The sequence below is a fragment of the Bradysia coprophila genome, unplaced genomic scaffold (assembly GCF_014529535.1).
Source record: "Bradysia coprophila strain Holo2 unplaced genomic scaffold, BU_Bcop_v1 contig_415, whole genome shotgun sequence".
Taxonomy (NCBI): domain Eukaryota; kingdom Metazoa; phylum Arthropoda; class Insecta; order Diptera; family Sciaridae; genus Bradysia; species Bradysia coprophila.
The window spans coordinates 1,472,974-1,488,081 of NW_023503670.1; the positions used below are offsets into that span (position 1 = coordinate 1,472,974).

General features: G+C 36.0%; 2 protein-coding genes and 1 long non-coding RNA gene across 3 annotated transcripts; 1 reads left to right on the plus strand and 2 right to left on the minus strand.

The window, feature by feature from the left end:
- The first annotated feature begins 3,638 nt into the window (after window positions 1–3,638).
- LOC119082400 (zinc finger protein 277-like) lies at window positions 3,639–5,143 on the plus strand. The gene is made up of 2 exons (XM_037191931.1): window positions 3,639–3,969; window positions 4,033–5,143. The coding sequence occupies exons 1-2, from the start codon at window positions 3,723–3,725 to the stop codon at window positions 5,106–5,108; spliced, it is 1,323 nt and encodes a 440-aa protein (XP_037047826.1). The 5' UTR covers window positions 3,639–3,722; the 3' UTR covers window positions 5,109–5,143.
- Window positions 5,126–5,992, minus strand: LOC119082401 (pre-mRNA-splicing factor Syf2). The gene has a single exon (XM_037191932.1). The coding sequence runs from the start codon at window positions 5,883–5,885 to the stop codon at window positions 5,208–5,210; it is 678 nt and encodes a 225-aa protein (XP_037047827.1). The 5' UTR covers window positions 5,886–5,992; the 3' UTR covers window positions 5,126–5,207.
- A 2,610-nt stretch (window positions 5,993–8,602) lies between these two features.
- Window positions 8,603–11,118, minus strand: LOC119082320. Its single transcript, XR_005088620.1, has 3 exons — window positions 10,774–11,118; window positions 10,471–10,558; window positions 8,603–8,699 (listed from the first exon to the last, which is right to left on the minus strand). It is a non-coding gene; the product is annotated as an uncharacterized LOC119082320 (long non-coding RNA).
- Between the last annotated feature and the right edge of the window lie 3,990 nt (window positions 11,119–15,108).

Below are 15,108 nucleotides of genomic sequence, written 5' to 3' on the forward strand. Positions count from 1 at the left end.
CCACTGCTGGATGTAGGCCTCTCCAACTTCTTTCCATTTCGTACGATCCATTGCCATTTGCTGCCAGTTTGTACCTGCAATATTCTTAATTCCGTTTGTCCATCTCTCTGGTGGTCTACCTATAGCTCGTCTTTTATATGGTCGCCATATAAATACTAGTCCAAAGAAAAAGTTGGCTGCTGTCTTGGGAAGGGTATCGATGGATACTACTGAGGATGGTCAGATCACGCTGGCCCGAGACCGCCATCGATACCCGAGGTCGAAACAGCATTTGTCTTTTCTCTATCCTCACTTAACGTGAACTCTTGGGTACGTTACTCTATTTTCTGTGCATATAAGAGGAAGAAGAAGGAGAAAAAAATTCAGTGAATCAGTCAAAACTACTGTAATTGTAAAGGGGCAAACTTAAGACCTTATGTGGAATTTGGGTGGAAAATGGCACAAATCATGTGTTTTAGGAATTTATAAAGTGGAAAATCTTTCCGGTTTCAAGTTTTTTCGTCAAAAAGACGAGACACGGGTATCTTTATTTTCAATTTTTAGCTGCTTTATTTAAAAAATTTGGGGAAAAAATCATTTTGGCGTAGTCTATGCACTTATTACTTATAAATTTAAGTTTATCTAAATCTCTTATTTGCGAAAACCTTCTACTACGATCTCACTCCTTCATCGAAGATGGACTAAAGGCAACGGGAACGGTTATTGCATAAATCGAAAGATAATAGTAGTGAGTTTGCGTAAATGACATAAATTATAAGTTGGAAATAAGAAGCCTGCAGAACATCTGGTATGAAGATGTGACTTAAAATTTCTAAATTATAATTTGACTTATAGCTTACATGTCATTTACGCAAACTCATTAATCATTCTTGGATTCATTAAATTAGATGTTTTCAAAATAATAGGTGATTGTACATTGTACACAATATAAAAGGTGAGATACGCCTCAGTTGATTCCCCTTGTATAAGTGGTTGATACTTCAGATTGCAAGATAGTAAGATTTCAGTGTTCGGAAAAATGATTGCGCACGCTTTTTCAAATGTTTTTGCATTATTTTCGAAAGTTTAGATTTTTTGTAAATTTATCGGCGCGCCGATCGGCGCACCGCCGCCGACTATAAATTTCTTCCGGCGCGCCGCCGCCGATCCCTTACCAGTCGGCGCACCGCCGCCGACTATTTTAAGATCGGCGCACACCTCTATAGTTGACTATCAAATTTGATAGTTGACTATCAACTTGATAGTTGACTATCAACTTGATAGTTGACTATCAACTTGATAGTTGACTATCAACTTGATAGTTGACTATCAACTTGATAGTTGACTATCAACTTGATAGTTGACTATCAAATTTGATAGTTGACTAACGACTTGAAAATTGACTATCAAATTTGATAGTTGACTAACAACTTGATAGTTGACTATCAAATTTGATAGTTGACTAACAACTTGATAGTTGACTAACAACTTGATAGTTGACTATCAAATTTGATAGTTGATTAACAACTTGATAGTTGACTAACAAATTTAATGCGTCTACTACCAAAGAAAGATGTTTTTTTACTCAAGGTCTTACGGCAGAAAAATTTCATGAGCACACTATGATTGAAAAGTGTAGGAAATTTTATGAAAAACGTTAAATGTAACCATCATTCTTTGTAGGCAATATAAGATATAAGTCATTCTCAACAAATTTCTGAATATTTTTTTTAAATTCATTATTCCAACAATCAAACAAAATATGTTACAACTCCCATACGAGTGGAAAGTTTGCCAGAGCGAAGCGAGGGCCGTAATTCTCACGAGTCGTAATAATTTTATGGGATATTATATTCGACCAATAGAAAAATTCAATTTTACCGATAAAAAATAATAAAATACCGATAGAAATGTGGTACATGTCGCTGGCACCTCTTCAGTAAATCAGTAAAAAGTAAAAAAAAAAAATTGTCTTTGCTTCACTCTTTGTCCTAGCGAATTCATCCTTTTACAAAATGTAACGAGAAGGCGTTTTGTTCGTTCCAAGGGAATTCATCCTTTTACAAAATGTAACTTAAAGACGTTTTGTTCGTTCCTAGGGAAATTCATCCTTCTACGAAATGTAACTTAAAGACGTTTTGTCAATCCCTCACTTTTGTCGTTTTCTGAATCGACAAAAGTGAAGAAACGAAAAAAAAAATTAATTTATCGGTCGTTTATTACCATCCACATTTTATTCACGAGTGACGGTTTTGTAAAATACCGGGGGACTTCCTTTTTGCACAAAACTGTAAGAGAAGAACATCTATCGTTTTTTTTTAAATTTTTTACCAAAGTGAAAGAGTTGTCTCATCGTTCCACATTTGTAAAACTTCGCATCTACTCTGATTAAATTCGACAAAATGGCAATCAAACAGAATAATAGATAGCTCATACGAGTGGGAAGTTTGCGGCCAGAGCGAAGCGAGGGCCGTAAATCACACGAGTCGCATTTTATTTACGATTTGTGTGGTTGATTGAAAATCTTTCTGCAAATTTATAAGAAAAATCAGAACTCAAAGATCATTCGGTCTTCGAAGGTTTATTTGAAGAACTTTTTCTGTCAAATTTCGTTGTCATGTTTAGAGTAATCGATATATTAAATGTAGGCATTTTTATCAGTGATGCTTCGGAAGTTCAACAATGAAATTGGTCAAAAATATATTGAAAAAATTGTCAGTCAAGGGACCTGACCCGCCCAAAAGGTGGGACTGAAAGATGAAATTTAAATGGAAGACAGCCACTTGTGACGCAATTTTTTTTATAAGATTTTCTTTCCAAAAATTTGTGGGTTCGTTTAGTGTTGATAAAACTTTTGCGTACCGGCGCAGAATGCGTCACCCTCAGCGATATCAGTTATTTTGTAAGTAAGATGAAGGACTTGCGTCACATTTACCTTTTAAGGGTTTTTTGACTGATTATAATTATGATGATATGATGACTCATCGTTGATGAGCCTTCCTAAGCAATTATACAGTAAGCCTATTTAGTTTACCCGCTACATCTTCCTTGAACTTTCCATTTTTCCTATTCACAATACTTTGTTCGAGCTACTACTCGCAAATTGCCTAACATCTCCCGCCGCAACTCATATACGCATACATACATAAGTGTGAATTCACAGTCATCCGTTTTGCCTCCGTGAACATGACAGTTGATATTTCATACAATAGAGCACATTGTTTGAAATGACAATGAAAGCGGATAAGGCTACCTTAAGGATTGATTTCCACTTGGTAATGAGGAATCTCGCGCCGGCGTGATTCACAATGACTCACAAAGTGACATGTTCCTTATGCAAAATGTGTCATTGTGAATCACACCTCGAGATTCCTAGCAGCTGACTCAACTCACACGAAGAAAGAATTTTTTCAGATTTTGCTTTGTTTAATTGACAGCTTGCTCTCTGGTGGCTCTCTCACGGAGTACTTTTTGTTGAGTGGAAACCATACTTAACTTTTCATGCAGAGGGACAAAATCACGAGACAAATTTCGGCGCCAAGGCATGATATAGTCATTTTACTGTTTTGATTCGATACAGACTGCCCTCTGGATGTAGTAATTAGATTGAAAAAAACATAAAACTTTAAGTCTTGCGCCTCTTGTGTTCGACTTCGTCAGACACCAACTGTCAATATTAAGAAATTGTCAAGCAGACGTCTGAAACATTTATTTTGGCTGTGCAATTTTCACACTCGGTTATTATGGCTGATTTAAAAACCAACACCACAATAGTCGGTCCATTAAATTTCTCTGAATCTTCGAAACAGTCGTCCCGAGTGCGCGAAAAAGAAGTTCCATGTCTGTCGTGCTCGAAATTATTTAGTTTCCCTGTCGAAAAAGACTTGTACTTGGCTCATTTATTTCTCACACACAAAATTGTGATCAGTGATGAGCAATATATCGCTCTCTTGGATGAATATCTGGTTCACTGGCATAAACAGTTCCACGGTAAAGACTTTCTCATTTGCCGAAATTCTAGCAATGAAATCCTCAATTCTCTTTCTGTTTAAGATGAAAAAATCTCAAATCCGTCAGAAGAGTATTGTACGACGATGCTGCTGAATCATTTACCCGATGGAACGCCGGCGGTGAACGAAAAATACTACTTACTGAGCGAAGTGTTACCGCAGGATTTCGAATTACGCAAAAACTTGCATCTGAAACGTTTGGAACAAGTTTTACAGCAGCACCAGTTCGAGAGAACGGATCAGACATTCAAACGAGAGTGTTTACACTGTCGCGATGTAATTGAGCCAACAAGGTCATTGTTTATTGAACATCTGTTTGTCAAGCATTTTCTACAGCTGGGAAAGTCGGAAAACTTGGTCTACATTGATGAGCTGATCGACGACGTTCAGGACAAACTGGAACAACTGATTTGTTTGTTTTGTAGTAAAAAGTTTAAGGACCGCCCAACATTGAAGGAACACATGCGAAAGAAAGGCCACAAACGCATCAATCCTGACAACAAGGCGTACGACAAATATTTCCTTGTCAACTACAAAAATGAAATGGATAATCCAAGGGGAAATAGCCATTCGGCTAAGCAATCCGTTCAGTCTGTAATGCTGAACAGTATGAAGGTATCACATCGACCACCATCGAACACTCAATCGGATAGCGATTCGGACTGGTCAGACTGGGAGGGTGAGAAGCAACCACTCAACTGCTTATTTTGTTCGATCAACGACACAGACTTTCCAGCGATCAAAAATCATATGAAAACGAGCCACGAATTCGATTTCGATACGGCCATTTCGGAATTGAATTTCTACGAGAAGGTCAAAGTTGTCAACTATGTGCGCAGACAAATGCATTTGCTGAAGTGTGTTTCGTGTGATCAACAATTCGAAACGATCAAACTACTGCACGACCACTTGGGGTCGTTAAAGCATTATGGAATTGGAAGCAAATCGAAGTGGGATCATCCGGAGTTCTTTTTTCCAACATACGAAGATGATTCATTTTTGTGTTATCTGGATGATCCAAATGACAATAGTTATACGGATGATGCTGTTGTCATTTCTGAAGAACCAATTGTGTCTGTGAATGCAACCGTTGAAATGCTCTCCAAAGAAACTGAATGAAATTTTCGCAAATAAACAGTTTTTGTTACAGAAAAGAAGTTGTTTGCCTTTGTTTGCTTTCCATATTTTATTGATTTCATTTAACTTATTGCACACGGTCTATATGGCCGTACCTCGTTCCAAATTCTGTTTAATTTCAACCGTGTGTTCGCCATAGAATCGTTCCAGTTTCTTGTTGAAACGTTGATTCTTCTCATTAATGTAATCGATGTCCGCATCATCGTTGTGCGTTCGACGTCTCGAGAAACTCTTGCGTTTCGATATTTGATTTTCTAGATCCTTGACCATATTATCGATTGCCTTGGGATCGTCCTTATGGAGTCCTTGTTGAATTGTGTGTGCTCCTCCGTAAAACGCCTCTCCAAACGCTTGTCGCTGTTGTTCATATTTGACCATGTCCCGTGCGGGCATCTGTTTCACCAGCCTGTTATACTGCCTGGCTGTTTGTGCCTCATAGTCCGAAAATCCAACATCCGGATTTTTCTTCTTCTTTTTCTTCTCGAAATTACTGGCTTCCACGGCGGACACATGCAACAATTTCACGCGGTCATAATTCAGACCTTTTTCTGCTGCTTCTTTTCGGGCTTTCTCGTCTGCAATCAACCAATCGGCCTGTCTTTTACGTGTTTCCCAATTTGCTGGCAATTTGTTTCGAGCATCCTCTTCCACAACTTCTTGGTGATTGTGTTGACGCGCTTCATTTCTGGCCAAATGTAATTTTTTCAATCGTTCCATACGATCCTTTAATTTCTCAGTGGATGATTTTTCACCTTCCATTGCGATTTATTTTAATTTAATTCACTTGGACGAGCTCACTGTTATTTATTTACGACTACGATGCGTATTATGATAATGAAAATGGAGCTTTGACGTTTTTGACAGACATAACTAACATGGCTGCCGTGACATACAGTTTATTTTAAAAGTTGACATGTAGGGTCTTTTTTATTAATTGAACACATGCCCACATGCCGAAATATTAATAAAATTAAATTTTTTGTTATTCATTTAAAAACTCAACTTTCATTCAACTGTACGTTAATGCCACTATCTCTCGAAGATTTTTGTTAGGAAAAGCAAAAAGTGGTTTAATACTTTTGTGCCACCGAGAATTGAAATACGACGGATTTCAATATCGATAACTAGATTGAAATGTCCAAAATTACAACACCCGTTTTCATGGCTTATTACAACACTCAAACCAGTGTTGAAATGAAATTCGTATGAGTTATTACAGCATTCGTTTTAAAAAAATGCAAAGCAACGTGATCGATCAAATTCGAAGAGTGATTGTTTAACGGTATTTTTTTTGGCATATCTTTTAGCATATCTTTTCAAAAAAAATTTTTGTTTCCAAAAAATATTTTTGTTTTCAAAAAAAGTTTTGTAAGTATATAAAGAATTTTGGTTTTCAAAAAAAAAGTTTTGTTTTAGTATATAAGGAGTTTGGTTGAAGAAAAAGTAACAAAACTAAAGTTTTGCTTTTTCTACATATGAGAAAATATGGTAATAATTGATTGCAAAGAGAAATAATTTAGAAAGGCATCGAATTAAAGTGATACACTGAAAAATGATTTTGATATCCTAAAAAAAGGTTTTCGATGTTTTGAAAAAAGATTTTTGATATCCTGTCAGCATGATACACTAAAAAATAATAAATTTTGATATCTTAAATAAATAATAAAGATGTCAAATCTTTAAAAATTTGATCTCTCGAAATTGATATCCCCAAAAATGATTATGATTCACCGAAATTTGAAATTGATACCCAAAAAAGGAATTCTGATATCCAAAAAAAAGGAATTGATGACCCGAAAAAATAATTCTGATATCACCAAAAGCAAATTTTGATATACCAAAAAAAGAAAGTTATTTCATAGAAAAGGAAATTTTATTTCCAATAAATAGAAATTGATAACTCAGAAAAATGAATTTTCTCGAGATTTCTTATAAACGGAGATAAATAATTAACAAAGCGAGATAATTTTATTGAAAACGGAGTCATAGTATACCGTCATTCAAAAAGGAAGTCACGCTCATAGGGACGGACCCACTTTTCGAAAAACGTGACGTGTTCTGACATATGCGACGGACCCACATTCTCTGAAATCGGACGTCCTCTCTTTGTTAAAACACTTAAAAGAAGTTAGCATCTCTGATATTTCTTTATGTTCTGATTGAGGGACTCGAGTACTACACGAAACTGTATTTATTTTCCGGATCCGCTCGGCATACATGACCGCCCAGAACACGAGTCAATTTGAATACAGATTGTTATCGCAACGGATAGAGGGACTAACTCTAAGCTAATTCGTGTTAAAATGGCTTCCCTCTACAACCTGGCCACGTAGCTAATCCAGCTAAAGTCGAAAATTCGCCATTGTTCAATGGTGATATACGTCCAAGACGAAGACAGTTTGATACTCTTTGAATATTGGTAGAGGATTGCATGCTCTATTAAAAGCTGTGAATTGATTTTACAAAAGTCATCTGAATTGTGCACCATTAGAAAAGTTTATTTTCACCATTAGTGAACTAAAAATGTATTGAGTGGAAAGACATAAAATTGAAATCGAAATTTTTCTCAACGTTGACAAAGCATGCAAAGTCATCTAAGTCCTCAAAAATCGATTCTTCTGCGGCAGTTATCGAACCATGACTTTTGTGTGATTTTTTTGGTTTTAGAATATACTTATGATGTTTAACTTGAATTTACTTTTCCCTTATACGGACGTCCGCTTTGGGGGATGGACCCCAAAATCAGAAAGCGGACATGGTGTGATTTAGGATGGACCCACCTCAAAAAAAATCGAAAAAAACGTGACGTCTTTTTTGGACAACGCCTATCTACTTTTCTAAAGGATAGTAATAAACGGGAGATATAAAAATCAAAAAAGGAAATATAAAAATCAAAAAAGGAGATATAAAAAACAGAAATGGAGGTATAAAATTAAAAGTCGAAGATAAAATATTTGAAATTGCAGATAAATAATTAAAAACAGGAGATAATAAAATTAAATTTGGAGTCATACCGTCTCCTTTTTTGAATTTAATATCTTCATTTTAATTATTTTTTATCTCCATTTTTGTAATATCGTTATCTCCAATTTTTAATTTAAAATTTTCATTTTAATATATATTTATCTTCAAAATTAAATTTTTTATCTGTAAAATATATTCATTTATCTCCAAAACTAAATTTTTCATTTTCAGAATTTTTAGTTTTTTATCATCTTTTTTATTTTATTTATTTCCAAAATTAATTTTTTTAATTCCAAAATTTAGTGAAAATTATCTCAATTTTTGAATTTTATTACGTCATGTAATGTGCATACAAATTTTTGAAACTTGAGTCAGTTTTCATAGCAAGCGCTCTAATTGTGCAAAATTGTAGTGGCAGGCACAGTGCCGCATCCAGCATATTCAGCGCCCTGGACCATTTTGGTTTCTAGGGCCTCTTTTTATGAAACACCTTTTTAGTTTTCATGATGTAAAATAGATTGAGGAAATTGCTCTCGTCACTCCTTCGAGTCAGTCTTTCCAATGTCCATACAATCCGGAGGAAATAGCGATTTTATCTAAAAAATTCACCTCTCAATTAAAATCATTGAATAGATAGATAGATTTATTTACACCGCCAAAAAACTGGCTGAATAATTTTACAACAATTTACAATAATTTACAAGAACTTACTGATTTACTAAAATTACTGAACAGAAACCAAAACAAAAAGCACATTTCGTCAGTCATTTCAAATTCTTCTGTTTAACGATTTACGAATTCACGAGCAATAACGCCCTCGGGCCAAAATTTACCCTCAACTATAGATTGATACACTTCAGAATTAGCAGTAATTTTAAACGAAACAAAGCTAACATGGTCCAAATTTACACCGGGTGAAACCAATTTCTTGCATGACACATCTTCAGCCGACGCTATTATGTTCTTCCGCACTAAATAATTTACAATTTGCTCTTCGGTAACTGACGGATCAAAATTTGACACATAAGCTACATTATACGTCTCAGTCGACGGCGAGACAACACGTTTTAACTGAATTAAACCATTTTTCGGTTGAAATGTTGAGTTTTTGGCTAAAACGGGTCCTGTTTCAGCAATTGGCGATTCAGAATTATGCTGCGGCTTGAGTGGATCGACATCAGATTGAGTAGTTACAGGTGTGTTCATCGGATTCGATCCATTTCGAGCGGGTGTTGGTTGAGCAATAGTCGATTGAGTTAGCACCTCGGAAAAAGAACCAAAATTAGACGTCGGGTTTTCGAGATCCGGTGAAACCTTGAGAGTTTCTTTAAAATCTACGGAGTCGTTTTGCTGCTTAGGTTGAGCGACTGCGACATCCGATCGATTTATTTCAGGCGTAATCAGTTTACTCGATCCATATGCACCAGGAGATTTGACTATAATATTTTCGGCTTGCGTCTCGTTTACTGGTGGTTTCATTGAGTCATCGACGTTTCTAATGACAATTTTGGCGTTAGGCGATCGATTGACGTTCGGAGATTTAGTTACCAAAAACACGGAACTTTTCGTTGGTCTTGCCTTCGGTTTACGATTTCGATTGGCAGCACGAAACGAACGCTGTGCGTAAGACGGCGATGAAGTTGGAACAACAACGGTGGAATTGAATTTATTGAATAGCGGAGATGAAACGTTGAACGAATGAGCTTGATTGATGCAGCTATCACAGAACCATTGAAGATTCGGCATTTCTCTGTAGTACATCAGCGCATCTTTGTTGAAATTGGCACATTCAGCGTGAAAAACTTGTCGACAAATTCCATCACAAATAATTTTGTTTGGCTTATCATTTCGGAAGCGGTCATCACACACCGTACAGTTGTTCATTTTGTCGATCCAATGCCAATATGCGAAAACTGCTTGTGTACGTGTATTCGAATTATTCGAGGTTATGTTACCAAACAAACTTTTACACGGAGTTTTATGGCTAACTAAACGCAGAAAAACGGTGTACTCCAACTAATTACTTTAGCACATACATTAATTGACACTTTAAGTACATTTTTAATTACTATAGCCGACACAAAACTAAACAAAATCGAATATTACGAAAGCGGTAAAACGAGAGCGGTCATCACATCATGACAGTTAAATATCGCAAGCGCTCTAATTGTGCAAAATTGTAGTGGCAGGCACAGTGCCGCATCCAGCATATTCAGCGCCCTGGACCATTTTGGTTTCTAGGGCCTCTTTTTATGAAACACCTTTTTAGTTTTCATGATGTAAAATAGATTGAGGAAATTGCTCTCGTCACTCCTTCGAGTCAGTCTTTCCAATGTCCATACAATCCGGAGGAAATAGCGATTTTATCTAAAAAATTCACCTCTCAATTAAAATCATTGAAAGGTGAGTTTGTTTATATGAAATTGCTATTTCCTACACTCCATAGAAATTTTGACATTAGACCATACCTGGGAAATTCCAGCGTAAGTCATGTTACCAAAACAGAATTTTGTCTCTTTTCAATGTACGAATATGCACCAAAGAAGATGCGAAAAAACACACCGTAAGTCATGTTACCAAATGTGAAAATGGATATTGTAGAGCGCTATCGCTACAATACAGTGGTGATGTTGTGAGAGTGAAAGAGAAAAATCACTGTCACAAAATACGTGGATTTACCCACCTATTGAGTATACTTTCATTGGGTTTTTACTGTACGATGAAAGAAACCTATAAACAGTTTTGTTTTTATATTTGGATTAGCTTAAAAACAGCTGAAGCAAATTCATCCTGAAATTGCATTGTCTCTAACTGTATTGATACAATATAAAATTTCTAAGAATCTATACCTTAAAGTATTGGTTTTAGTAATAGTTGTTCGACTTTATAAAAAGCCTAAACTTTTAAAGTTTGACCCTCACCGCAAAATCTTACTTTTTTTCTTTTTTCGTTTTTGTAAAAAAAAGTTGAAGATCGTTATCATTAGAGACGAATCTAGCACACATGAGTGGTAAATCGAAAAATCTTAAAAAATTAGCCTGCAGCGCTTCAAGTGGAACTATATATCTTAAGATGGATATTAAGGTGAATTGTGTTAACCCATTCACAAGGGTTTGTATCTGGATTTTGAACAACGACTCACATTTGTAACTATTTTGTCTTCCTTGAGTTCGAAAACTCCAAAACAGACCGCAGCTGAAATGAAGTTGCAACCTTACAACTCTTCAATAACTAGTCTGCATCCCGTGGCACTTCGTGCCACGTCGCATCCTAGCAAGCTAGACCGGGCAGACACCTGTTATTGAGAAACACCTGTTCGAAAGCAACTCTATATTTGCTTAAAAGAGATATACGAAAATCAAGGGGGTGGTCAGTAACACACAATAGCTCAATAGCTTACACTTTGGTCCCTTCCACACAACCACTCTTTCAATACAGAATAATTCTTTGCCGAAGAAACTAACTCTGCATCTGCTCGAGGGAATGGTCACTAAAACCTGACTTTGCTTTATGTAAAAAGGCCCTTTAAGGGTTTGTGACTAATAAACACTCCATCTGCCAGTCGCAGTAATTTCATCACATTTCTGCCCCGGAAAAATTATTAGACGAAGCGAGAGAAAAAAAATTAACACCTAAGTTACCGACACCGTTCCGGCGCCCGGCTCGCATTGCGGCCCTCCGCTTCGCTCCGGGGCAATGGGCCGGATCGCTCGGCGTGTTAAACACCTATTATCGAAAAACACCTCGTTCCCCGTAGTCATTTTTCCGTTTCACGTAAACATTTTTCCATTTCCCTTTGTTGAAAACCATCAATTTGGTGAAACCCGTACCCTTCTACACCCCACACCACAACCACTGTTTCAATACCGAACAACTTTGCCGAAGAGACCAACTTTCCATCTGCTTCACACAAAAAGTTAAAAAAATCGAGGGGGTGGTCACTATTACATAGAAGCGTACACTGTGGTGTGGTCACTTTCTGACAACAACTTTGCCGAAGAAACCAACTTTCCATCTGTCAAACCGCTCCACAATTGTAAACGCGTTAAATATTTATCTGCAATTTCGAATTTTTTATCTTCGATTTTTACTTCCATTTCTAATTTTTTTATCTCCATTTTTTGAATTTTATATCTCCATTTTATTAATTTCGGTATCTCCCTTTTTAAATTAAATATTTCCATTTTAATATATATTTATCTCCTCTTTTATGTTTTTTAACTTCATTTTCAATTAATTTATCTCTTTTACTATTTTAATTATTTCCAAAATTTAAATATTTATCTCCAAAACGAAATTATTATCTCCAAGATTGTATTTTCTATCTCGAAATTTGATTTTTATCTCTCCAATATTAATTGTTTTTAACTCCTTTTATGAATTTCATATCTCCAACTGTGAATTTTTTATCTCCAAAAATATTTCCCTTTTTGATTTTTTTATCTCCCGGTTTAACATAATCCCTTTTCTAAATTTTTTATCTCAGTTTTTAGTTGTTTTTCTCCATTTGAGGCTCCGTTTTTAAATTCTATTTTTCTGAAAGTATTCTCTCAACTTTTTAATTTGTTGATTTGTTTTTTCCATACATTTATTATTTCCATATCTAGCTATAATAGACTGCTAAACTGTATGCTAAAATGATGTATGTCCTAGGATCTAGTAAAACGCCCTTATGTTCCATTTCGTAGAATGATGTATGTCCTAGAATCGAGCAAAACGCCTTTACGTTACATTTCGTAACGGATCAATCAAGGAGACGAAGCGAGAGAAAAAAAATTAACTCCTAAGTTACCGACACCGTTCCGGCGCCCGGCTCGCATTGCGGCCCTCCGCTTCGCTCCGGGGCAATGGGCCGGATCGCTCGGCGTGTTAAAACACTTTTTATGTGCAATGAAAATTGGTATTCGTTTCGTAAAAAAATGAATTCTGTGGGGACGAACTAAACTCCTTTACGTTACATTTCGTAAAAGGATAAATCTCCTAGGATCGATCAAAACGCTGGCCGTAAAGGAGTTTAGTTCGTCCCCACAGAATTCATTTTTTTACGAAACGAATACCAATTTTCATTGCACTTAAAAAGTGTTTTAACACGCCGAGCGATCCGGCCCATTGCCCCGGAGCGAAGCGGAGGGCCGCAATGCGAGCCGGGCGCCGGAACGGTGTCGGTAACTTAGGAGTTAATTTTTTTTTCTCTCGCTTCGTCTAATTTGTTTTACATAAAACTGAATTTACAGAAAAAAAAGTTCAAAAATATTACATCTAACCACCGATCCATTGATTTGTTTCAATAACAATAATCATCCACAAACTTATAGTTTTTTTGCGAAGTCATAGAAAATGATGTATAACACAACAGATAAAGAGAGAGCAATTTTTAAAAGGAAACTCAATCCGTTGCTCTAATAGTTATTTATCTACCAAGGTAGGTATGAAGGTATTTTTTCGCACTAGATGTCGATTGTCGATCCGAGGCGAAGCCGAGGTCGACAAGACGTCGTGTGCGAAAAAATACCGGAATACCTACCGTGGTAGATACAACGTTTTTCGCAATTTCGGGCCATAATCACCTTTCCAATGCAAAATATTACCAAAATTTCTCCCAAACATTCACATGCAAACATGAATTCATTTGAACGATCAGGCAACCTGCACTATATACACATTGCAATGTGATGTATAGAGACGCGCTAAATAAAATCAAGTAGTCAATGCTTAGTATGTACGCTTCAACAATGCGTTCTGTATAATTGTGTGACTCTGTAGCCGAATGGCTATGGTCGTTGCTTGGTGTTTGGAAGAATTTTGGTGTTGGATGTTCAAATCCTGGTCTGTGCAAAGTTTTTATTTAAAAAATTTAGTCTTTCTTAAACGTACTAAGCTATGTAGCGTGCGAAAAAAATGTGAAAAAGCCCAAGTGCGAAAAAAATAATCAAAAACGCACTGTGAAATAAATACCTTCAAAACGACATTAAATGGATGAATGGAAAGGTGATGATTATGGACCGGAATTGCGAAAAACAAATTACCATTCATTTATTCACTTTTATCTCAATCTTCTTTTCGTTCTCATTTCAAAATTATTTCTCTTTGCAATCAATTATTACCATATTTTCTCATATGTAGAAAAAGCAAAACTTTAGTTTTGTTACTTTTTCTTCAACCAAACTCCTTATATACTAAAACAAAACTTTTTTTTTGAAAACCAAAATTCTTTATATACTTACAAAACTTTTTTTGAAAACAAAAATATTTTTTGGAAACAAAAATTTTTTTTGAAAAGATATGCTAAAAGATATGCCAAAAAAAATACCGTGATTGTTTACAATGAAAATTCTGAATTTTTGTGCATTTGTCTATTTCAATTCTCGGTTGGCACAAAGCATGATGTGTTACACGTATTGTAATGAGATTTTTTCAGCACACGACCCAATTTTCCTTACTCGCTCCGCTCGTAAGGAAAACTTGGGTCTAGTGCTGAAAAAATCAACATTACAATACTTGTAACACAACATACTATTTCATGCTTCGGGGCCGAAAATGAGGGCAATTTTTCGAATTTTCTCGGGTTTCCGGCCCTCTGCATGAAAACTCACATGTGCACCTGTTGGGGACGGTTGATTTAAGGCACTTTCGCTTGTAGACCTCACTTCGTTCGGCCCACAATCCGCGAAATTGCCTAAAATCAATCGTCCAAAACAGGTACACAAATGACTATTCGATTGATTAAAACCCAGTCACTTGAAACGTACATTTTTGGAATGTTTCTATCCCACTCGATCTAACGACTTCGAAATATAGTTGTCTCACTCGCACTGATGGCAATTCAAAGTGACTGGTTGAAACCAAGGTTCTGAAAGAACAGGTGAGGATACTTCTGAGTTGATCACGTAGGCGGTGACATACAAATTTTGATAAATTTGATAAAAACTTTTTTTTTTCTTCAAGTTGACATTTCAAAAAATCTGTAATGAATGTGTTTCACAAAAAGAATCTATTTGTCAAAATGTGCAAGGTTCTG